The sequence below is a fragment of the Calliphora vicina genome, chromosome 1, assembly GCF_958450345.1.
Source record: "Calliphora vicina chromosome 1, idCalVici1.1, whole genome shotgun sequence".
Lineage (NCBI taxonomy): Eukaryota > Metazoa > Arthropoda > Insecta > Diptera > Calliphoridae > Calliphora > Calliphora vicina.
The window spans coordinates 154454795-154481328 of record NC_088780.1 but is presented as its reverse complement, the minus strand read 5'-3'; the positions used below and the strand labels follow the sequence as shown (position 1 = coordinate 154481328).

General features: G+C 27.7%; 1 protein-coding gene across 6 annotated transcripts in view; it reads right to left on the bottom strand.

Annotated features, from left to right (window-relative positions):
• cher (filamin-A) overlaps nucleotides 1-26534 on the bottom strand; it is a 127746-nt gene that overhangs the window by 6345 nt on the left and 94867 nt on the right. For 4 of the 6 annotated variants that reach the window (XM_065516224.1, XM_065516220.1, XM_065516221.1 and 1 more), the window contains 2 exons: nucleotides 15108-15182; nucleotides 13123-13216 (listed from right to left, as the gene is read on the bottom strand). In XM_065516224.1, coding sequence (XP_065372296.1) covers nucleotides 13123-13216; nucleotides 15108-15182 — 169 coding nt within the window. Of the gene's footprint in view, nucleotides 1-4399; nucleotides 4647-13122; nucleotides 13217-15107; nucleotides 15183-20756; nucleotides 20887-26534 lie in introns of those variants that run through there. The other 2 variants (XM_065516226.1, XM_065516225.1) reach the window with 2 other exon arrangements.

Genomic DNA, 26534 nt, shown 5'->3' with positions numbered 1-26534 from the left:
ATATCAGTGGTTTAAAGCAAGTTCAACTAAACTTGAAAGCTTTACCGGAAGTTTTTTGTTTAAACATGTTAAATTCAATTAAAACTATGCCCACAATAACCTAAATATTCACTAGACTAATATGTTTTATTCTATTTAATCTCTTTGTCTAAATACAAATTATTATTGTACAATTAAAAACAAATGTAAACAAGTGTCAAAATACATTAAATGGGCAATTTGTGGGGCAGGCCACACAAAAAATAGCAGGTAATAAACACAAATAAATACAAAAAAGAAAACCACACATAATATAACATAATAATGCAAACGAAAATATACAAAATAATAAACATTTTAGGGGAAAAAAGATTAATTGTTTAGAATGAAAAATAGTGTAGTTTTTGTTTTGTTGAAATGTTGCCAAAATAATGTAGCATAAATGCATAAATTCTCAAATGCAAACAAACAGAAAATCTCATTGCAACAGACATAATGACACTTCAACAACAAATCATGACACTTTAGTGACAGTAAGAATGACATTTACAATGATAGAAATGAAATTGTTTAGGTTTTCAAATCTCAAAATAAATAAAAACAAATGTTTTGTTATTAATTACACTCACAATTGTTTTAAAAGATTAAAAAAAACTAATAATGTGTAATTACAGCGTTAAATTAAATTTGTGTCTTAAAAAAGAAAAACTATTTGCAATATTCATTTCACAAATATTATAAATTTGAACTTTAAAATGTAATTAACATTTTTGTTAATGTCTATAATTTATCAAAACGCAATATTCTCTATTAAAAACTTTAAAGATTTTACTCATTTCAAGCATTATTAAAAACACTAATTCAGAAAAACTATAACAGACTTTTTAATGTGTCTCGTTTTATCTTGAATTATGTTTAGCAATTTTTCATTTATGTCAATGGTGGGAAATTTTCAAAGCAGCGTATTAAAAACAAATTTTACATTAAAAATTTTGCTTTCACAGGCCTATCGAATTTTCTTAATCAAAGTGAATAAATAGTTTTCTAATCTTTGGCTAATTTCTCACAAAATTTGTTTGTGTTTATTTAAAAAAAAAAAATATATAAAGATGATGATTAAAAGAAAATTTGTTGCTTTTTAAACATTTGGCACGCGTCGTTGATTTATGTCTGTCTACGATTTATGTAGGATTGTTTATAATTTGGTTATATTTTGCTTTCTTTGAAAACAAAAGATTTAATTTTTTGCGTAAATAAACAAATTTTTAAACAATTCTTTGCTTGGAAAACTATAACTAAACATTTTCCTTTTAATTGATCATAAATTTAATGGTTTTTGGGGAGATGATTTTTTATGGGATTTGGTTTGTTTTGAAAACAATGTTGTTGGATAAGAGTAATTTATGAAGAGCCTTAACAAAATTTTAATTAATCCGATAAATTGATCTTTCTGTTCTTGGGCATAGAGAATAGACATAGAGTTGAAACTCTCCTGTCAAAGACCTAACTCAGCTGTCAGGAACCTAAGTGATGAGAATGTATTAGTAGAAAAAAATATGTGAAAACAAAAACAACACTCGTATGTGTGATTATTTTGAGTAATTTTTTTGTTTGAGTTTTTTCTAGTTTCCGCTCTATGTTTCTCTATGTTCTTGGCGTTTAGTTTAAATATGAATTGTCATACATAACTTCAGAAATTGTCACAATTTGTTATCAAAACAAAGACTGCTTTCCAAAAAATTAAATTAAAACAAAAAATTTCAAATAATATATTTCGAAGTTTCCATAATCTGAGTCTGCATTGGAATAATCAATCGAACACTCAAAAACAGCATTTAAAGATTAACTTTAATGTAAAAATCCGGCTCTAGGAACTAATCAATCAGCGAAGTTTAAAACACTTGTTTAGTAGAACTAAACTAAAGGCAGTTTAAACTGATTATATTTAATTAAATATTAATTATGCTATAATAATTTAAGACTAAAAATTACAGATTAATCGTTATGATTAATTTAAAAATGTTGATTTTGCTTGCTAGTTTAAACTAGCTTAAGTTTAAATAATCATATTATAACAGAGCTGTAAATGAATCATTCATTTTTGAATTAATTCGCGAATCATTCACACAAACAAATGAATTGAATGAAATTTGAGTCAATTCAAATGAATTTGTTAAAAATTAATTGCAATTCATTTCCAATTCAAATAAATTGCAATTCGTTTCCAATTAATTTCCAGTTCATTTGAATTGAATTGATTTTGAATACAATTCATTTTATAGATTCATTTGAATTGAAAACGAATTGCAACTCATTTTTAAAAATTCATTTGAATTGGAAATGAATTGAAATTCATTTCTGCCTAATTCGTTTGAATTGATTCAAATTTCGTTCAATTTATTTTTGTTGTGAAAAGAATTAATTGAAAATTTAGCTAATTCGTAACGAATATGATAGATTTAAATTTACTTTTATATAACTAATGTTTAAACTAAACATCTATAAATAATGACTAATTATGGTTTAATATTAAAGATTACAAATTAAATAGTTATTATTCTTTAAATGTCGATTTTGAGTTAACGATTATGTCGTTTTGTTTGCTAGTTTAAGCACTTGAACGATTTAAACTTGCTTAAGTTTAATTCTACATATTATTCAACGGCGTTTATCTTAAACTTTGTAAACAATCAATCTCCTGATATTGTGATCGATTTAAATTTGCTTTTGTTCAACAAATATTTTATGAACTAATTAACCAGTGCAGTTTTAAACACTCGTTTAGTAAAATACAGTTTAATCCGAACATCTATAAATAAAAACTAATAAATTTAATAAATTGTTAATAATTTTTAAATGTTGATTTGATTTGAGTTTTGTTTTTTTTTTTTGCTAGTTTAAGTACATGTTCTTTTAAACCAGGTTCAATTTAACTAATCATATTATTAAACGGTGTTTATTTCAAACTCTTTAAGTAACCATGCTTCTGTTAATATGATCGTTTTAAGGTTGCTTTTGTTTGACTAATGTTTCGTAAACATATTAATTAGAGCAGGTTTCAACGGCCGTTTTGTAAAAATAATTTGCAATTTAAAGGCAGTTTAAACTAGTAAAATGCGATTAGAGTAAACTTAATAGTTTAAACTTTATTTTAACGAAAACCAGGTTCTCCTTTAAATCGATTGATTTAAATTTGCTTTGATTTGACAAATGTTGTATGAACTAACTAATCATAGAAGTTTTAAGCGTTCGTTTTGTAAAACTAATTTACAAATTAATGGCTGTTTAACTGTAATAAAATTTCTAATTTAAACTTTATTGTAACCAAAAACAGATACATAGCGATCGAATTAAATTAGCTTTAATTTAAATAATATTAAAATTAATCTGCAATTTTAAGCCAGTTTAAACTGGCTTTAAATTGCAGATTAAAAGAAAGATATCCTTTACTATCTAATAAAATTACTAGTTTAAACAGATTCCTTGACCATTTGTTGGTCAGCAGAATTCAATGCAGGTTTTGTAGAAATTATTAGAAATTAAAAAAGACTTTAAATTGAACAGAAATAATTTACAGTTTGATGGGTCTATTATGGATGGCAAACGAACTAAAGTTGCGTTGTTAGTTTCCAAAATGGTATTACAGATGGCAACTGGCAGCTATCTTTTTATGTTATCAAATTGGCAACCAGAAATTTATGGTTGCTCTCTGACAAAGCAACTGAATTTCGGTTTTACAAATCGTTAGTTAGTTTAACAAGAGTTAAACGCGGTTTACCAATAAGATTAGTTAATCTAATCTAAAGGTGATTTTCGTTATCTCTTTAACTATATTTTCTATGAAGAAGAAGTTTTATTTTTTTCAGGGCATTTATTTAATCAGCTCAATTCGAAAAAAAACTGTTATTACATTTAACAGACTTTTTCTATCACGCACAGCCTTTTTCAGCAACTAAGACTGAATAACTCTTGCTCTTGCTGAAAAAAATTTGATTTGGTGGCTGTAAAAACAATCCCGAATTCTTTTTCTCAACAATGGAGAGTTAATGTAAGATTACAAGAGATCTGGGACAACTGAAGATATCTGAAGAAAACTGTATGGGGGCAGGACAGTCTGCTATGAATCTTTTCATTATTACAAATATATAAACCTGAGCCTAACTAACAATAAATATGTAAATGTCTAATGTTAATGAATAATATTTCAAAGGTTTGTTTTTACTAAAAAAAGTAACTATTTAAAAAGGATTTTTATTAAAGCATTTCAAATAAATATTGAATAAGAGTTTAAAAACATTTAATAAACCAAGCAGCTTTAAGGTCTAATATTACGGATTAAGGTTTTTAAAGGATACTTTTCACAAACTAATTTCTCAATATTTCTTTTTTTTTTTAATACCAAATCCATCCAATTCATTACCTTGATGCGTTACAATATAAAATGCTGATTTAAAATTCAAAGGTAAAAAATCACAATGATTTATGCCTTCATTCTGCGGTATTAAAGTTTCGTTATAATAGATTTGTGTCTTTTCGACGTGATCACGTTCCGAAACAGTTACTTTATAATAGTTGGGACGATAGAAATAGGAAATGTCCTCCCAAGTGGCTTCGGGAGCTTCAGGTTTATCCGCATACCAACCAAAATTCATAATGAATTTTTTAGCAAATTATAAAATTGTTTTGTTTTTATTTTTTTTTCAAATTTTATTTTAAATAAAATATTAATTTAATATGAAAACATATACACACACATAAACACGGTTACACACATATAAAAGTTATAGCAAATTTGAAATAAAGACACTTAAAATTTTAGATTAAAATTATTTTTTGTAATAAATTTTTGCTCATTAAAATTTTTATAAAAAATATAAAAAAACAAATAAATTTTTCTAATAATTTAATAAAATTTTTCAAAATATTTATTTATTTTTTTTATATTTTTTAAAAGGATTTTTCTTTTAAACTTTTAAGGAAAACTCACACTAATTTGTTTGGTTTTTCTTTTATTTATTTTTTTTTTGTTTAAAAATTATAGGAAATTTGTGTTGCACTTAATTAATATATTTACGTAATAGTAAACTTTTGCTTGATTTATTTTTGTAGTAAAATTTCTTTGTTTTAAGTAGTTTTAACACTTTTTGCTATTTGGTTTATTTTTTTAATTTAATTTCTATAGAAATATCCTTAAAAATCCTTATTTTTTTGATTATTAAAATTTTATATTTCTTTTAGAGGATTTTTAATTGATTTTCTTTTTATTGGTATTTTAAGACAATTTAGATTTAATTCTAAATAGACCGTTAATATGTCTAAGCGTTTTAACGTCCCGTTTTCAATTGAGCTTTCGTAATTCCAAATTGAAATTAAGGTCTGTCTATCTATTGATCGATCGACAAAGATTTTCGGTCCTCTGAGTGTGTGAGGTAGCAGATGTTAGAGCAAATCAATGTTGCTGCTGTCGCTGCAGACTTACACTCATACCAACGCATTCAGTTCTTTTTTCTTAATTCCAATCAACCAAACCAACCAACCAATCTTACTCATACAATTTCGGACTCTTGTGCGTTTAGGTGTAGTCGATAAATTTTCAAATTTTTCCCACGTTTGTGTGCGTGTTTCATTATAATGCCGAAAAAAAGCTTTAAATTGGAAATTTCTCATTTTCTTTTTTTTCATAAATTGTTTTTCAAAAATTATTGCTCTGCATATGCAGCATCTTGTGTCGCCGTGTTTTTGTTCTTTTTAAATTTATTAAATCGTTTTGCACAAAATTGCAGCAGTCACCATGAAAAATTTTAAAAAATCTCTTGAGTTCAGCCGTGCCAAACTTGTCCATGTAGTGGTGGTGATTTTTCGAACACCAGAATTCTGTTAAAGATTTATGGTTTTGGCTCTTTTCTGTGTTGGAATTCTATGTTGTTTTTACTGCAGCATATTTTATTTTCTTTTTTTTTTCTTAATTATTATTTTTTATAAGTAGTTTCAAAATTATTTGATTTCTCAAACATTTTGAGCACATAATTTTCGAATTAGAAAACAAGAAGAACAAACCAACAAAAAAAAAAAAAAAACTACAAAAAGTTGAATGAAAAGAACAAGGTGCAAATAACATATCGATCGTCAATCGTTTATCGATCATTAAAAGGAAATGTAAAAATTATTAGAGCACAATTTGTGAGTATTGGTGTGTGTGTGTATGAGTGCAGGTGAACGAATTTGTTTTCAATAATATAATATTTTCATTTCAATCTTTTTTTTTCCATTTGTATTATTTTTAGCTTTGAAAAATAGTTGTTGTAAAATAAACTGTAGCTGAAGATGATTAAAATTGATTGAAATATTATTGTAAAATATGTAAAATGATAAAAATACAACGATTTAGGAAATTTTTAAAAATACGTAAGTTCATTATATACCCTATAGGGATTTGTGGATTATGCCCAATTGGAAATTTCAAATACCTACTAACTACTAAGCCCAATATGGGACATTATTTTAGGACTTTCAGTACTATAGACAGACTGTCATTTGCTGTATTATCTGAAAACAGTAATTTTCCTAATTCCTGTCTAATTTTTAATACTAAAAAGTACCTTCAGAATATAGAAAAAGTTTAATAAATTTCCCCTTTATGTGTTCTTACTTTACTGAAATAGCTCCATGTTTTATTATTAGTTTACAATACTTCGGAGGATATGCTCCAAATTTCATATTTATAGGTTTAAAAGTACCAATTTCCTGATTCTGATACGTATGACCAGCATTTCTTATTTCTAAGTTCATCGTCACAATGCTCCAAAGCCATTAAACAGTATAAGGAAGACTTTAACATTGAAATAATACCTGGATCAGAACGGAAAAAAGGTCTAACAGTTATTGTTAAGGCAAAAAATTCAACAACTCTTTCGAAGAGCATCGAACACTTCTATTTGAAAAAAAGCTCGATTCTTTTGTGCGCAGAGCCAAAGCTAATGCTGAGTTTAAGTCGCATAAAGTTCAGAAAGATCCAGAGCGCAATGTGGTAAAGAATTTAGAAGCAAAAGAACGAGCGAAGAATTTTATAAAAAATAGACCTGTTGTGTGTGTGTGATGGATGATGAAACTTATGTACTGGCAGACTTTTCACATCTTCCGGGTTAAGATTTTTATGTGGCTGATGGACGAGGTAATGTTCAAGAATAATAACGGAGAAAAAAACAAACAAAATTCCCCAAGAAATTTCTTGTGTGGCAAGCCATTCTATGAAGTCAGAGTTATGGCAAAAGATAAACACAGAAATATGTATATATTACGGAATGTCTACAAAAACGGTTTTAACATTTCAAAAAACAGCAGAGTGCTTTCATATTTCTGGCCCGATTTGGCATCATGCCACACTATGCAAAAAAGGACCTTAACTGTCCAGAACTTCTGGCTCAATCGTTGGTCTTAATACAGTCTTAGTTTAGCTTTAATCGTAGGACTTTAACAGTCTTAGTTTAGCTTTAACCGCTGGTCTTTATACAGTCTTTGTTTAACTTCAATCGTAGGCCTTTATACAGTATTAGTTTACCATCAATCGTAGGTCTTTATACAGTATTAGTTTACCTTCTATTGTAGGTCTTTATGCAGTCTTAGTTTAGCTTTAATCGTAGGTCTTTATACAGTCGTGATTAAGCTTTAATCCTATGTCTTTATACAGTCTTAGTTTAGCTTTAATCTTTGGCTTTTATACAGTTGCGATTTAGCTTTAATCGTAGGTCTTTATACAGTCGTGATTTAGCTTTAATTGTAGGTCTTTATACAGTCTTAGTTTAGCTGCAATCGTAGGTCTTTATACAGTAATGATTTAGCTTTAATCGTAGGTCTTTATACAGTCTTAGTTTAGCTTCTATCGTAGGTCTTTATAAAGTCTAAGATTAGCTTCAATCGTAGGTCTTTATAAAGTCTAAGATTAGCTTCAATCGTAGGGGTTCATACATTGTTAGTTTGGCTTCAATCGTGGGGGTTTATACAGTGTTATAATTCCCTACTATTATTATGAGTCAAATTTATTATTATTCAATAATTTCCATGTTAAATATGAGCCCAATCGGACAACACATTTCGAAGTTATGAGTAGTTTTGGGAAGTAACCTCAATATTTGTTTACTTTTACACCGTTTTGGTGCTTAAATTAAAAAGTGCAGCATACTTTTAGGCTTCCCATATTAAATTAGCACTAGAACCAGGAAAGGAAAATTACATTTTCAAATATGGCAATTCCTGCAAACAATATTGGAAAATTTAATTAATTTTCCAATCCTTGAGACATTAAAGATATACAGCCCAATTATGAATAAAAAATTCCGCGGGAGTTTGTTCCCCGGTAGTTTTTCCCATTAAATTTGAATAGGAAAAATGAGAAAAGGGAAAAAACTTCCGGTGAATTTTTATTCATAATTGGGCTGATAAATTAAAAGGGACGAAAACTTTAAAATTTCTAAAGAATTGAAAAATAAATTTTCATTCAACCTGTAACCCGGAAACGGTTATTAATATCATTTTATAAATGTTATAAATGACTTAGATAAGGCTGGTTCTAAACTGATTCAACCTTATAAATATAGCTAAAACTAAGTAAGGTTATTTAAAACATACTTACAATTATAAGTTTCAAATTAAAGAAGTTCTGTAATTAATTTTAACCTAAATGAATATAAAAACTATAAATTTTATGAAAAATTTTAAATCTAGTACAAAAATCTTTAAAAATAAATATTGAAAAACGAAAAAGATTAAAAAAAAATATTAAATAAATTGAAAAGTTTCAACAAATCGAACTAATTATAGATTTAACACAACTACATGCAATTGGCGCAAATCAATCAAAATGTTAAAAATGAATTTAAATCAAAAAAATGTGAAATACATTCATTACATATTACATTCACAACAAAGTGAAAAACAAATTTACAAAACGTAAGGAATCAAAAGAAAAGTGTTCACATCATACTAACACTACTGAGTACTTGTCCAAATACATGTTCGTGCATGCTTGCATGTTCATATGTAAATAAGTTTGTTTGACTTTTTCATCAATGTTCAGCGAGTATTTTTCATACGAAACTATTTAAAATGTTGCAACGTTGAGATTATTTATTGAAAAATGTGAATATTTTGAAATTGGATTTTCAAAATTATTGCACGGCTGTACATAAAGAGTATTTAAAAATTTTGTTTTTTTTCTTCTTACTTTTCAGCATTATTTTGATAGGGGTTTTTGAAGAAAAATATGAATGAAATGCATCATTAAATTTAGATCGCTATTTGTAGATGAGTAAATCACTACTATTTTATTTGGGGTTTTCTTCATCTTCATGTTCTTATTTATATTTTGTCAAATGGCAATTTTATTCATATTCATATTTGAGGCAAGCAACAATTTCCAGGGTTTTGTAATGAGCCAGCCAAAAATAAAATTTTCTAATAAGAAATTGAAATTCGGCAAAGATTTCTTTTTGGCTAAAAAGTATTTTTTTTTTGTTAAGAAATGTCATGCTAAAATGAAAAATCAATGCAACAAATGTTTTAGCGAAAAAATCCATCTAGGAACGACACATCATTTAAAGTAAAACATCATCAAAAGAAATTAGGCGCTGAACGACGACTATTTTTCCACCAATTTCTTGTGTCTACAATTGGGATTTTCTGTTTTTTTTATATTTTTATTATTTTATTATTTTCAAATTAAATGAAATTAGTGTTATTTTTTTTTTTTGAGAAAATTGCCATGATTAGTTTTGGTTTGTTGAAATTTTTTTTGTTCATGTGCTGTTTGTTTTGTACGAGTCAGTTCTTTTCAATTTTGCCGATTTAATATCCTATTTATCTGTTAATGTTGAATCTTTTGCCCCCATATGTAATATTGTAACGCATTTGTTTAATCCATCAGTTTGCAAAAAAAAGCTAAATATTTAAAGTGTGTTTGTGAATTTTATTTTAATTATTGTGGGTAGTCAGTTTGAAATATGTACTTCGTTGTATGCATATTTTGTTTGCAAAATGATCATAAATCATAAATTTAATTAACATGTTTGTTTTTGTTTTTAAAATTTGGAATAATATATACATTTTTAAAATACACTAGCACAAATTGGAATATTTTTTTGGTGATTTAAAACACCATTTTAAAGGGATTTCTTTAAAGAGTAATAAGCGGTATTTTGAATCTTAATTCGTTTGAACTTTTCAGCAGACTTATCCTATATTAACAATAGCTCACTTGTTTTTATTTTTTTTCCAAGCCATGACCGCGAAAATAACTTAACAATATATTAGATTTTCGTTTTTTGAAAATGAATAACATTGGATCATTCATATTATCTGTCAAAATTTGTCTTTGACATGTAAACAGTCATACAAATCTTATTCTTTAAAGATGTATGTTTATAACTTAAGCTTTTTTCGCAGTTAGGGCTTTGTAACTGCCTTAAGGTATGCTACTTTTTTGAGTTCTTCTCAAAGTAGGCTTCTATTGCCTAGTTTAATTTTTGTAAGAACCACATCCTTAATTCTTTGATTTAATTTGTTTAGTTTTAAGTAAATTTCTATATTTTTATTCATTTACAATTAGAAATGGTGTTCATATATTATGTCTACATAATGACATGATGTTCTTTTGAATTCTGAAAATGAGATCAATAAAATTTGTATGCATTTCTTTTTCGGTTAAATCCTCTTTCAATATGAAATTATTTTTTTTTTTAAAATTTGACAACAGGTGCAGTTTAACTAAATTTAATATGTATAAAATGTATATTGAACGAATAAGAACATGAATTGGTTATTAAAAAAAAATAAGAACATACATGCATATTTTCATACAAAAATTTCAAATTGAAAGAAGTGTGTCTGTCTAATTTCAAATGGCCACCTGACTTTTTAAATCTAAATAAATTGAAAACAAACAAAATGTTGTAAAACTGTACCAAACCATAATAAGAAAAAAAACTATCCATATAATGAGACTAACTAAATATTTACTGATTTTATGGAGTGGTTCAAAATACCCCGTTCAGACTAAGGTGAATTTGCAAAAACCATGACCAAATTAAGATCCAATCGTAGGTCTTTATAAAACTATAGGTCTTCATACAGTCCTAGTTCAGCTCAAATTGTAAGTGTTACAGGCTTAGTTAATTAAATTCGTAGGTCTTTTGAAAACCGTAGTCAAGCTTCAACGTAGGTCTTTATACAGAACTAGTTTAGCTCCAATTGTACCTATTTATGCAGTCTTATTTTAGCTAAAATCATAGGTCTTTATACTGTCTTTGTTTAGCTTAAAACGTAGGTATTTCTGCAGTCTTAGTTTAACTTAAATCGTAGAGCTATATACAGTCGAAGTTTAGCTCCAATCGTGGGTCTTTATACAGTCTAATATTAGGTGGTAGTTTAGATTAAATCGTAGGTCTCTATACAGTCCAATATTAGGTCGTAGTTTAGATTAAATCGTAGGTCTCTATGCAGTCCTAGTTTAGCTCCAATCGTGGGTCTTTATACAGTCCTAGTTTAGCTCCTAGTTTAGTTCCAATCGTGGGTCTTTATACAGTCTAATATTAGGTCGTAGTTTAGATTAAATCGTAGGTCTCTATACAGTCCAATATTAGGTCGTAGTTTAGATTAAATCGTAGGTCTATATACAGTCCTAGTTTAGCTCCAATCATGGGTCTTTATACAGTGCTAGTTTAGCTCCTAGTTTAGTTCCAATCGTGGGTCTTTATACAGTCCTAGTTTAGTTCCAATCGTGGGCCTTTATACAGTCCTAGTTTAGTTCCAATCGTGGGTCTTTATACAGTCCTAGTTTAGTTCCAATCGTGGGTCTTTATACAGTCCTAGTTTAGTTCCAATCGTGGGTCTTTATACAGTCCTAGTTTAGTTCCAATCGTGGGTCTTTATACAGTCCTAGTTTAGTTCCAATCGTGGCTCTTTATACAGTCCTAGTTTAGTTCCAATCGTGGCTCTTTATACAGTCCTAGTTTAGTTCCAATCGTGGGTCTTTATACAGTCCTAGTTTAGTTCCAATCGTGGGTCTTTATACAGTCCTAGTTGAGTTCCAATCGTGGGTCTTTATACAGTCCTAGTTTAGTTCCAATCGTGGGTCTTTATACAGTCCTAGTTTAGTTCCAATCGTGGCTCTTTATACAGTCCTAGTTTAGTTCCAATCGTGGCTCTTTATACAGTCCTAGTTTAGTTCCAATCGTGGCTCTTTATACAGTCCTAGTTTAGTTCCAATCGTGGGTCTTTATACAGTCCTAGTTTAGTTCCAATCGTGGGTCTTTATACAGTCCTAGTTGAGTTCCAATCGTGGGTCTTTATACAGTCCTAGTTTAGTTCCAATCGTGGGATTTATACAGTCCTAGTTTAGTTCCAATCGTGGGCTTTATACAGTCCTAGTTTAGTTCCAATATATCCAGTCGAATATTTTTATTTTGTTTTCAGTTTAATTTTAGAGTATTAAATACTTATAAAAAGCAATAATTTAAATCCTCCATAGCTTAATAAAATTTTTGGCCCACAATAATTTTTGTTTTCAAAAAAAGTCGCATGTTTTTCAAACTTAACGCGATTTAAACAAAAAAGCCCAAATATAAACATTTTCAAAATTTCAATGACCTTAAAATGTAGGTATAGAAAACGTATAAATAATTTTTAAAAAATTAAAAATAATTACTTTTTTGTGTCAACAAAAAACAAAATTGTGACAAACAAACAAATATTTTGTGTGTTAATTTCTTCCCATAAAAATATACAACAAATTAAAATGTCCATCTGTCATCTGGCCAGATCTATTTAAAACGCTTTTACTCGTGTTGGTGACAACGCCACACAACAACTCATCATCAGAAATTATACGCCTGGCGGCATAAGTGACTGACGGACTGACTGAATGAGAATGATAATTAAGACCACTAAGCAGAGCAAGTAATTGTTGTTTACCACAATAAGAAATTTTTTCAATACGTTTTAATTATGAATTATTTGTCTCATAAACATTGTTTTTAATAATTATTATTTGTTCTCTCTTTGTATTTAAGGCGTATTTAATAAGTATGTCTAATTAATTTGTTTAATAAATTATAATTTTTCTATTTCTTTTAATAAAAAAGTGAGACTTACCAACAACGATTCCTCCAGTGGTGGGTACAGGGAATTTTTCAAAAGCAACAGTACGATAAGTGGTGTCTTTGCCGTTGACTAAGTGTCCAGTGGTCTGAAAATTTTAAAATAAATTTATTAAGTAAATGTTTCACTTTAGTAAAGTTTTTTAAACAATTAAGTTTGTTACGGGGGTGGTGTGTTTAGGTTTGAAATTTACAACATATTTGTACAATGTTTATACATACATAAATAGTTTGTTTTGTAAAGGGATAACTTAAAATTAAGGATAATTTAGGAACAATTTTTAGAATTTATTTTCTTATTTGTTTAAACTAATAATTTCATTTTTTATTTACAAATATTTAACATTGGACTTTAAAACTTGTATATACATAAAATGGATTTTTTAGGGATTGTTTAATGTAATTTTTTGTATTTACAACGAAACGATTATGAGACAATCACATGAACAAACACATTTTCTTGATATTTCAACACCTGTTTATCAACTAATGATCTTTATAAAGATCATGCTGTTTAATTATTAGATGAGATCCATTTGTCCATATCTTCTTCGATTTCACTATGTGTATCATTATACTCATGGAAATATAACCATATATGGACACCACTATGTGATAAAAGACCAAAAAAATACCCATCTCTCCCAGTTTTGTCCAAAGATTTGGGGGTCCATAAAATTTCAGGCTCATAACTTGCAAACAGTTTGGAATTTTGATTTATTCTCTGAGGCAAAGTTGTAGCCCTTGTCATAAAGAACAAAAATTGTGAATATATAAAATCAAAAAACTGAATCTTCAAGATCAAAATCGCAAAAACCTTAAAAAAAATCGAAATAAGTTTTTTAAAGCTGCCTAAAAGTATGCTTTCTTACTAACTTATATTGACCTACCTAAACGGTGTTAAGAATCATTCCTAGGAAGTTCATATGTTCTAGAAAGTTGTTTATTTAGATCTTAGGTACATTTTTGTAGTTGATTATTTCCTTGAATTTTGAACGGCTTGCTACCTATAGACCTGAAGAGGAACAAATTTTTAAAAAAAATATTTTTTTAAAAGTTTTTTGCGATTTTGATCTTGAAGATGAAGGTTTTTTGATTTTATATGTTCACAATTGTTGTTCTTTGCAAAAATGACACCGAGGCCCCAAATCTTTGGGGGCCCATAAAAAAGAGCATGACTTTGGGCAAAACGGTTTTTTTTGGTATTTTATCACTTAGTGGTGTCCGTATATGGTTATTTTTTTTCGTGTTGCACTGTGTTTTGAATAACAAAACAGTAAATCCTTTTATAGTTGTTGATTTATGTTTCGGAAAGCTCTTGTCCCTTTCCTTAGTTTTCATATAAAGTGACCAGTTGTTTATTAGCATTTATATATTTGTGCCATTTAGTCTAAGTTTAAGTGTGTGTGATTATTAATTGAATATTTGGAAAAGTTTCCATTGTATGTGTCTAGGTGTAATAGATTTTATAATTAAAAAAAAAACACTTCCATTATATTTAAAAATTTCAAGATTTTACACAAACAAAAATAAATTATTTTATTAAAATTAATTTTAACAAAATGGTTTACAATAAATTCTTCTACTTTAACTAAATATGTTTTGTAAGAGCCAGTAAAACATTAAACATTTTTAAAGCAATTCTTGAACTAACTAACCCCCTTATTTTACAAATTACCACACCTCACTTTTACAATTTTAGAAAAAACTTTTCAAAAATATCTTCAAATAATTGCTAAATTAAGGGGTTAAATGGTTTTTTTAATAACATTTTTTTTCTATTATATATAATTCGTTTTTTTCTTTAAAATTACAACATTTCTTTTTATAACGAGACTAAACATGTATGTAAGTAAGTAATTTTTCACACTACCCACGCGTTAACTACTTTACTACATAACTAAATTTAACAGTTTTTCTACTTATAATTTTTAGGTTAATTAATTTAGAATTTTAGAAATTTTGCAAAACAATCTGTACCTGTGTTGTTGTGGTCTTGATAACTTTGGTATGCTCCTCAATGTATTGGGCAAATTCTCCAGTACTTTCGACAGCCTGTTAATGAAAAAATACAAAAAAACAAAATAAGAAAAATGTACAAGTTAATATGTATATTGCAATATCACTTTCGCAAATTTTTGCTCTTCAACATTCAATCGAATCGATAAAAACAAAAAAACGTTTTAAATTTTTTTTTGCACTTTCACTTAAACCACTTGTGCGTGATTTTCATAAGGTTTTTCTTGGCCACAACACTTGAATATGAAATCTGTTTAATATTAAATAGTTTCCAGCGTTGATGGATTTAAAAATGTGGCTATGTAGATTTGAGGAGGAACTGGCGAAGACAGCTGTGTAATATAGTATATAGAGCAATGTGTGAATACATTTAATTACACTTGGAGAAATACAATTTTCAATAAGTAGTTCTTTTATCTTTGATGTTTACAAACAATTTAATTGAACATTTTTCCATTTTCAATTGATTTGTTTTAATAAATTTTAAGTATTTTCTGTAGCTTTTGGTGTCAAGTTGTAAACATTATTAACATTAACTCATAATTTATGGAGAAAAATTCTAAGGAGTTTTACAATAACTTTGAGGAGTAAGTACAAATTGTTTTACTCACTGATCACAGCTATTATTTTTGGTATACTTGTAATTATTACCCAATAAGCATTTTTACTGGAATTCAAGTTGAAAGCAAGTGTAATTCAAGCCTTGAATTATAGTCAAGCAATTGAATTACAGTTGTATTACACTTTATTTCAGTAGCATTCTCCAGTAAAAAGGAAATATAAATTCAAGCCATATGTTTTTTGTTTGAAAAATAAAAAAATTTTCAAATATTTTTCATGTCTAAAGTATAATTACATTTGCATTAAAGTCAAATTCCAACAAAATATTCAAGTGTTTGAATTTTTGGGGCTTTGGTGCTTACTGGGTACTTTCTTTAATTTAAAAATTTAAATTATTCCCCCAAAAGTTTTCTAAGTGTACTTAAATATTTGAATTTAAATGGAATTTTATTGTTTATATTATTGTATTGTAATATATTTTACAAGATTTTAATTGCCCTTACTATTTAATGAATGATTTGGGTTTGTGTTTGCCTCATTAATGAAATCATTGAGTTGAACAAATTTCTGCACAAATGTTTGTTTTTTCTATATCCGGTTTATGTTAAAAACATAGTTTCAATAAAATGAACCTGTACTACCATATAGAAATATATGTATATTGAGAGGAGAGTTTCCGATCTATGGTACCAACTCTTAAGTCGACAAAAGTTTAGGAATTGTTACATTAAATATGATTTCTAATGGTTTCATGCACTGAGATTTTGTCATTAAATGTTCTATTTTAAATTGTGTCTCCCCTATGTTACCTCTAGTATTTATCTTGCTCCTCATAAATATATTAAAAAGTAATTATCACCTAATGACAGGCCTTTTTGAATATGTAGACATTTAAAAGCCATTTTTTTTAGAAATTAGTTTCTTTAATAAAATGCCATCTTAAATAAGAGTGCTGCTGATTGAGGAGGCATTTGGTTAATTTTCTTGTTCGAAATTTAAAATATAATTGAATTTTTTATGAAAACCATAACACAACAATATAAGGTACACTCAGTAGAAAATAAATTCTCAATTATACAATTCTTGTAACGTCAAACAAAAGAAAATTTATAAAAATATGAAAAAAAATTAAAAACAAAGTTTGACGTTATAGGGCTAAATATTGAAAACTCTCCCTAGTGATTCTACCTTCTACAGTTATTGTATCATGATGAAAACTAAAAAAAAATATATTAAGGGCCTAATTCAAAAAACAACGACTGAACCTAATTGAAAAACACTCAAAAATTATTTTGAAACTGAGTGACAATGATGACCATTATGTTTTTCACCGACGACATGTGGTTCCAGTACAACAGCTCATGTATCACACAGCGAACCTCACAATGAACATTCTGCATGAACGAATTGAGGATACGATTATCTCATGCAGAGATAACATGAATTGATCACCAAGTGATGGTTTAGATATTGAGAGGTTTTCTAATGCCGCATGTCTATGCCAAAAGGCCGCAAATGCCCGATGCCCATACCATCGCTTTCAGTTGTTGGAAAACCGTTTTACATTACAATGCAAGAGTCTACACTGAACTGTTATTGTGATTGGATCCAAAAGGGGAAGGAATCAGTTCTAGTTGTAACACTTTATGAAAGGGCCTTGTTAATTTAACAGAGCTTCGAATTAATTAAATTTGAGCTTAATTCCCTACAGTCTTGATTCATAATTAAAAATTGCATTAATTTATCCCAACAAAAGAAATCGTTTAGCTTAATTTTATTTGAATAGAATTCATTTAATTTTTGTTAATTAAATCTATTGAACTTTTTTCGTGCATATCGCTGGGAATGCACTAGGATGATCTACAACAAAAGATGTTCTAGAGAGTGATGGAAACTGACACAGAACTAGTTATGAGAGTGATTTTTCGGTCTTTATATGAACTAGACCTGGCGCTTTCCTAGAAAAGGGACGCCTTTAAGACATTCTATGACAGTTCACGGAAATAAAACTAAATACGATGTTGTGGTCACAAATTTGGTTTAAAATTAAACCTTTGTAGAAGCATCGACAGACATTTCTCTAGGATAAAGATCTACACTAATATATGTCTAGAAGGTATTAATCTATTCAAGACTGATACATGTACAGTAGCCCAATAAAGTCTACATACAGGAATTCAAATTCAATTTCTTTCGTAGAAAGCTGTATTTGTAAGTTAAAAGTAATGAAATATATTTGTTAAAAAAATAAATTCACACTTAAAAAAATTAAAACAACATCACTTAAGTCGGGTTTAGCAACATTTCCTATCACGTCCAAACTGTCACCGTTATTAGAATTTTTGATTCTGAGTCAAATAATGAAATTTTTTTTTGTTTTAATGTTCAAAATATTATGAAACTTAATAGCCCCGCCCACCCAAAAGTAGGCGTGACCGAGAATAAATTTTGCGTTATTCACTCAGAATCAATAACTCTAATAACGGTGAACTTTTGGGCGTTATTTGATTTTTTTTTGCTAAAATCGACATAAGACATGTAATATTATATATCTCATAAAAAAATGCTTTAAATTAAAGTAACATAATATTTTTTCCTGTATGTAGACTTTCTTGGTCTACTGTATAATGTAGACTGTACTTTTCGTTAAAGTCCATGGGTGAAGGATCCAAACTAAAATTTGTGTCACTATGATAATTCTATAGTGATTTCAGCATCAATAGTCTTGTGAAGCTCAACAGTATCTTAACAGGAATTGTTTTATACAAAATGAGTACAAGTATAATTTTCTGAAAGTTTAATTCCTTTCCTATGTAAACTATGCATACACAGTCCTTGCTTCATTAAATCAAATTAATTTGATAATCAACCTTATCGGGAATAACATGTGAAATTTTGTTCCTGTGAAATATTCATTTCCCTCAAAGGGAAAATTGCTATCGTGATATTTCCATGAACTTTTCATTCACAATAGTTGATTTTGTACGTAACAGCTGCATATTGTTTACAAAATTCCATCTAAAAATGTCACAACATGGAGAATTTTTTCGCGTGAACAAAGTTGATGAACAAGAAATGGGAAAAGGGAACATATTTCATGTGAAATATTCATGGCTATTCCTGTTCTCACTTTCACCATTCACCCTATTTTTGAAAGCATAATTACAACAATATAATATAAAATAAAATTTCGAAAATTATATAATTAAGGTTAAACAAATACGTGTCAACATTTCTAATAAGAAATTCTGAAAAAATTAGATACTTTTGTTGTAATTGTGCTTTCAAAAATATAGTGAATGGTGAAAGTGAGAACAGGAATAACCCTGATTGATTCGCGATAGGGGTGAATATGATTTCAATAAATTTTCTTACTAACTGGGCTTTAAACTTGTTTAAATCACTACAGAAACAAAATGGGAAAGTAAGCACTGGTTCACACACGACAAGTTTACTTGAGCAAGTTTTGAGTTTATAGAAGAGAGAGAGGGAGAAAAGAGAAAAGTCGTTTTAGTCTCCTCTCCTCTCTCATCCACAAACTCAAGACTTGAGCAAGTAAACTTGACGTGTGTGAAAACCAGCACTTAACTAGAAAATAAAAAATCACGGTTTATTGTTGGAGATTTGTCTAAGCTTTGATATTTTTACAAATAAAACTTTGTATGTAATTTGTATAAAATCTTAAGCTTACCTAAAGCCTTTGGGAATAGGTTTCCTCACAATCTGATAAAACATTATTTTAATTAAACTTAATTTACAAGAGTCATTATCATCAAGATCTATTAATATGGTATGTGCAACTAATCAGGTGATTGTGTTTTGCCCCTTTGAGTTAACATACTGTGCTTGTCAAAATATTTATCTATGTTAGCCGGAGCTGTTAAACCCTGGCTATTGCTGTAGTATTCGCAACAACAAACACGATTGCATTTGACAGTTCGAGCCTCTAAGAAAGTGAAGAAAAAATAATCAGCTGTGCTGTCGATACCATTTTGTAGTAAATTCTCCTTGATATGTATGTACGTTTGGCTTAGTATTGAAGTCATATATTTTTGTAGTGTTCCACAGACCTTATTAATAGTCCTTGTTATGACTTAATCTAAATTATAGAATAATATATTTCAAGTATTTCAAAAAGAAATTCTAAAAATATCCTTGCTGATTGTCATATCATTAAAGATTGTCTTATATCATTTTATAGTTGCAAAGTATTGTAAAATTAGCAACAAAAATAAAATTAGGCAATTGCCGCAAGAGTTTAATGGAAACTGAATTAATTTTTATAGTTTCACAATCCGAGGTATCAACTTATTAAATTTAACTCTTTGTTTACTAACTAATTTGATAAAAAGGACAGCTCAAGTAAAATGTTTGCAAAGAAAAAAAGGCTAATGTGAATTCCCATATTTAATAGAAGTTAACTTTTATCTAATTATGATCCGTTTAAAGTATTTTATCCATAATTTTTATACGAAATGATATTTTGTCATACACTTTAAAAATTAACACATTTTTTATAATTTTCTAAAAATTATAAAAGGAATTATGGTGAAAAATTAATGAACAAGTTACCGGTAATTTACATTTTGTAAGTATTACAAAAATGAATATGAAACTTTTGTAATTTTAAAATTTAAAACAATTTGATATTAAAAGCTTTTCAATTTGTAGTGAAAATATTTAAATTCAAACGCCATTACATAACATCGTCATTAGTTAAATAAAGTACGAATATGTTCACAAATATTTTAATTAAATTTATATTATATTGATGGTTTTAAAAGCGAAAATATGTCACATTTTCGCAGAAATCAGAAAAGAAATCTATTTTTATAGACAAATTTTCGTATTACTGCTAACACTATCGAATAAATAAAATCAATATTCATGTAACAGATCATTAATAATCGAATATTAAACAGAGAGGGAGACAATTTTTCCAATATTGCGAAAAAAAAAACACTAAAACACTCACTGTTTTTTGTTTTGTAGATAAAATATAAAAAAACAATTATTTTACAACTTTTAAAACACAAAAAGAAAAATTACCAATTACAAATGTTGTTCCAGTTTTATTTTATTTAACAATTTCTTTTAAGCACTTTTCTTTTTAGTTTAATACAAATTAAATAAATTTTATTGTAACGGAAAATTTTGAATTTCAAAAAAAAAAATTTTAAAAAGCAAAACAAGCTCGACAGCAGCAAACAAAAACTACTACTGTTTGTTTTTACTAGCGACAAGTCTTTAACAGGACAAGTTTTGACTGAATGTTGAGGAAATTTACTTGAGTTTTGAGTGGCCAAAATAAATACTCATACATATAAACAGATACACAATACAATTACGAGTACATATGTACATATATACACTCAAGTCTAAAAGTCAAAACTATATTCTCGAAAATACTCAACTAATGCAAAGACTTTTCTTTTTCTAATGCGAAGAAAAGTGTGTGTGATATTTATTTGTTTGTTTGTTTTTTTTCAAATCTAACATATTAATAATATGCCAACAACAATTTTTAAGGAAAAAAGCTATAAAACATTTATTTCTTAGAGAAATTTTAAAGAAATATAAATTAAAAAAAAAACAAAATCTAATGCACTCTACCGAAAATGAGCAGTTTTCTTATATTCTCCTAATTTCTACTCATATAAATAATTTTGAGTCAAAATTTCCCAAATGTCACTTTAAAATGTTTAGAGAAAAATTTAATAAAAATGCAAATATTTTAGATACATCATTTATAAAAAAAAAAATAACGCCAGACACCCACTAAGCTCTAGAACAATAATATAAAACAAAAATACTTTAATTTTTTAATCAATATTATTTAAAAAAAACATCATCTACATTAAACATTTTCTATTATGTTTTGATTTATTTTTTTTTTTACAAAGACGAAAAATTAAGTGGGTGTATCCTTAACATACAGATTTTTCATCAAAACAAACGAATTTTTTTTTTAAAAAAAATATATTAAAAACAATAAAAACAAATTAAAATAAAACGTGCCACTCAATATTTTGGTCAAATTTCAAATACATTTTAATGCATTAACCCATGATTTTTCATAATTATGTTATTTATTTATTAATTTTTATAATAAATGTTATCATCATATGATTGCTATTTTTATGTTTGAAATTTATATTTAGCAAATGCTCTTTGTATTTTAAAGAACCCCACCCATTTCAATACTACTAGTTTTGAATTTTATTTTTCATTAAAGGAAAGCAGTTAGATTTTTACGGATCATACACAATATTATGGTTGAAATATATTCATGTAAATAAAACTATTCAATCAATTATATAGTTAAGAGACTTGTGTAAAGAGGATATATTACTTAACTGATCTAAAAGTGCAGAAAAGTAAACAATCAACCAATTATTTAAATAAGAGTTTAATAAATATTGTAACCAATATTATCCCTCTATGTATTCTTTAAATGTACTAGTCCTGAAAAATCTACATGTGTTAAAATATTAAGAAATAATCACTGCACAAAAATTTGTAAAGAACTTATAATTAGACTCTTCACCTTTGTGAGAAGGGTATATAAGTTTGTGATTTCCACAATATAATTTTCCAACCCTATAAAGTACATATATTCTGGATCCTTATATGTATATAGCGGTGTCGATTAAGCCATGTCCGTCTGTCTGTTGAATTCTTCGGCTCGGTCGAGAAAATCATTCCACAAATGGCTGAGATATAAGGAAAAAACCAGGACAACCTCGATTTTTGACCTATATATGGATATCTAATGATAGTAGATATTTCAAAGACCTTTGCAACGACGTATATAATACCATAGTAAGTTGGACCTACAATGGGTCAAAATCGGAACAAATATTTTTTAACCCGAATTTTTTTTCGCTAAATATTAAAAAAAAAACAATTCAAAAAAAAAATTTTTTTCCAAAAAATGCAAAAAATAAATTTAGTTTACCTAAAAATATTTAAAATTTTTATTTTGAAGTATAATTTGGTGAAGGGTATATAAGATCCGGCACAGCCGAATATAACTCTCTTACTTGTTAAACTTTGAGACTGTTCAAAGTTTGATTAGGTTTAATTTAGAGTCATAGCGTGTCTAAGGCGCAATTTACATTAAGACTTTTCAAACGTCTGTTTTTTCGAATTCCCTTTTGAGAATCTTCCAAAAAATCATGAACATTTACACGGTGATTTTTTACATGATATTATATTTTGACATTTAATTGTTGATTCTCTTTAGTTGTTTATTCGTAATATTTTTTTTAATGAAAACATCTTATTTGATTTTGGAAAATAAATTGGACAATTGTTTAAATTGTTTTTTAAAACTAATTCAAATATGTGTGATGAAATAATTGAAAAAATGTTTGATTTAACTTTAAAAAAAATTCTCTTTTAATATAAATGATTTTTTCACTTCAACAAACGAAAAATTATAAAACATAACAAGAAGAATACGAATAAGTGTAAAGAGGAATGTCAAAAGAAATATGAAAAACCGAAATCATGTTTGTTTTTTTACCCCCCATTCTTCTCTACCCCGCGTACCACCAATCATCGACAAACATGACAACAGACGTCTGGGCAAACATGAAAAAAATCATCGTGTAAATTGCGTGTAAGAGATGTCAATCAAGTTTTGGTTACGGAGACAGATCCCATTTTCATATAAAGCGTTGAAACTATAACCAGTCTCAATCTTCTAGGAACCAATTAAGCTAATAGTTCTGTGCCAGCTTCCTTCCTTTATATTTAATGTACGAAGCGAAATAAGCTACCTTTGGTTGTGAGTTCAGTAAGACATAAAAGTGTAAATATTCTACAACACTGACAACGACATGTTGATGATCTTCTTATATATAAAGAGATTCCTATACCTAAGTAACCAGTTACAGGACTATTTCTGCTTCAGTTCCCTTCCTCTAGCGGAAGGTAAAGATACTAAAGAGTCACATTCCTTTCATATAAAGTATTAACACAGAAATAAGTTTTTATATCCGATTAACATATAGTATGTCAGTTACTTCCTTCTAGGAATATTTAATATACGAACTGAAATAATTTCTCTTTGGTTCTGAGGCCATCAATTGCACTCCGATGAAACAAGAACTAGTTCATATATCCGCTTTTTAGGGATATCTAAAATACGATTAACCAATAGTATGTCAGTTACTTCCTTCTAAGGATATTTTATATACGAACGGAAACAATTTCTCTTAGGTCTTGAGATCGTCAATTGAACTCCGATGACAATGCCAATGTGGCAGATCCATTTCATGTAAAGTACTACAACAAGAACTAGTTTATATATCCGCTGAAAAAAAGTATTTGTACCTTCTTTCTAGGAATATTTAATATACAACAATCTGCTGAAGGTTTTCCTTATATAAAGTGTGGTTCCTATACCCAAATAACCAGTTTCGTGACCCTTCCCTCCTGCCGTAAGTTAATATATTAAAGTGACATGTTCTTTTCATGTAAAATATTAAAGCAAGAATCAGTTCTTATATCCGAGGAATCAATAGCGTTTCACATCCTTCCTTGACTCGAAACTCATCAAATAAGCAATCACTATAAAAGGTAGGGAATACGAAGCAATGACTTTAGCTGAAGGGATACTAGCAAGGAGGTATATTACTGATAGAAACATTGATAACCTTTAGTATCATGAGCTTTACCACAACCTGGAACGAGTATAGTTTACTGTTTATGCCTACTATTTGAGCAGTAATTGCTCAATATTGAACAAGTGATTAACAGGTTTCGGATATGTACATTGTACAAGTGCTTGAATTTAGGCGAACTAATCTACTGAGGACAGTATTAAATATGCGTGAATTAGTTGGGGATATAAATTATACAAAGAGACGAGACACTCCATTTTGTCAAACATAAATAAAACACAACATACGTCTGATACAACAACAAAATTCATTGACTAACGTGTATTTTGTTTTTACAAGAGTTAGGTTTTTGATAATTACGTCTCGTCTTTATCTTACCCTATGGCTCGAACCATAGAGAAATATAGCGGAAACTAAAAAAATTACTCAAAATTATCACTAATACATTCTGACCACTTAGGTTTTTGTAACTGAGTTTGGTCTATGAGAGCAGAGTTTCCGACATATGTGCTTTTAACTATGGCTCAAACTATAACAAAAAATATAATCACGAAATATCGATATTTTACATCCATTTGAAAAAACTTTCATTTACATTATCATATTACGTTGTTTGCTCTTACAAGTTATATGAAATCAAATAAACATTTGTTGAAAATAGTGATTACACTTATTTCGACGAATATTTAATAAACAAAAATTATTCAAATTAGTTGTTGATTAAAAAAAGTTTTATTTTAACGTACACTGCAATTTCAAATATATTTATATTCGTAATTATTTAAAAAAATTGTTTAGTTTTTCAAGATCACTTGTAGTTTCAATATATATAAACCGAAATCTTCTTTGTAGGAAGACTATTAAACTACTAAAGAATACCTTAACAAAAACGTACAACATTTTCAAGTTTTGAAAGTAATTGAATATTGCTGATGTTAAAAATTAACAAAATTAATATGTATTCCCCAAAAAAAAAAAAAAAATGTGCCACACATACAAAAAATATATACATGGTTTAATAGGAAAAACAGCTAACAGCTTTAATTTCACTACCAGGAGATTATTAATAATTTCTATTTGTTCTGTATACGTGACAATTGGAAATTTTGAAAAAAAACAACCAAATGAATATAAATATATTTTTGTTTATATTTTTTACGATCAAAACACTAGAAGAAAAAAATAAATAAATAAAAAAAGTGTTTTTAGTAGAGGCATATTTGAAAACAAAAAAAAATACCTACATCTGTATATATTTAGTGGGAAAATATATGACAAATGCTGGATGGTTGAGCATGCACACATGCCACATAAATAATTATGTTTATATTTATTTAATTTTTATTTATTTACAAAATTTTTATTGATATTTGAAATAACCTTCAGCAAGGGTAGGAGGCGGTTGTATATAATTATTAAGTTTTATATACAACAGAAAATAAAAAAACAAAAAATTACAAAATATTTCGGTTAATATTCTTCAATTGGCTGTTTAAGTACCTCCCTACTGTGTATTTTATCATTTAATGTTTTTTTTTATGTATTTTAATTTCAATTTTCATTTTTAGTAAATAAATATTGCCAAACAATGACCTATAAATATGTTTTTTTTTTGAGAAATTTTGAAATTTTATAAACAAGTAGCATTTTGTATTTGATGTTGATTTGAAAATGTATTGTGTCTCATTTATTTCCTGTTTACTAAAATTTCGCTAAACGATTTTAAAATTATTTAAAATTTTAACTTATTTGTACCGGCCCTACTGTGCAACAGTTGGCTATATGTGTAATTTACATGTAAAATATTTACAGATATGTTTTTCTTAAAATATAAATTTTGACTAGGGTTCCTAATCGGCAAAATTTTCTTCGAGAAATTTTGGGAATTTATTTATAAATATTTTATATGACTACACAGATAAAATAGATTCATTGTGATTCGGTCATACGATTATCTATATATTTTTGCGTTAATAGCAACAGGAAATTGTTGACACAGAAAAACTACGAAATAGCCTAATTTGTTTTCATACAACTAAAATTGTACAACACTAGGGTTCTATAGTTGTAACAAAAAGATAGTGGAATTTTCTAAATTTCGACTTAAAAATGCAATAGCTAGCGAATCTTTTGAACGCGGATTTTTTTTAATAACTCATATGTCATTTTCTCATTTATTCTCACTTAGTTATTGAGC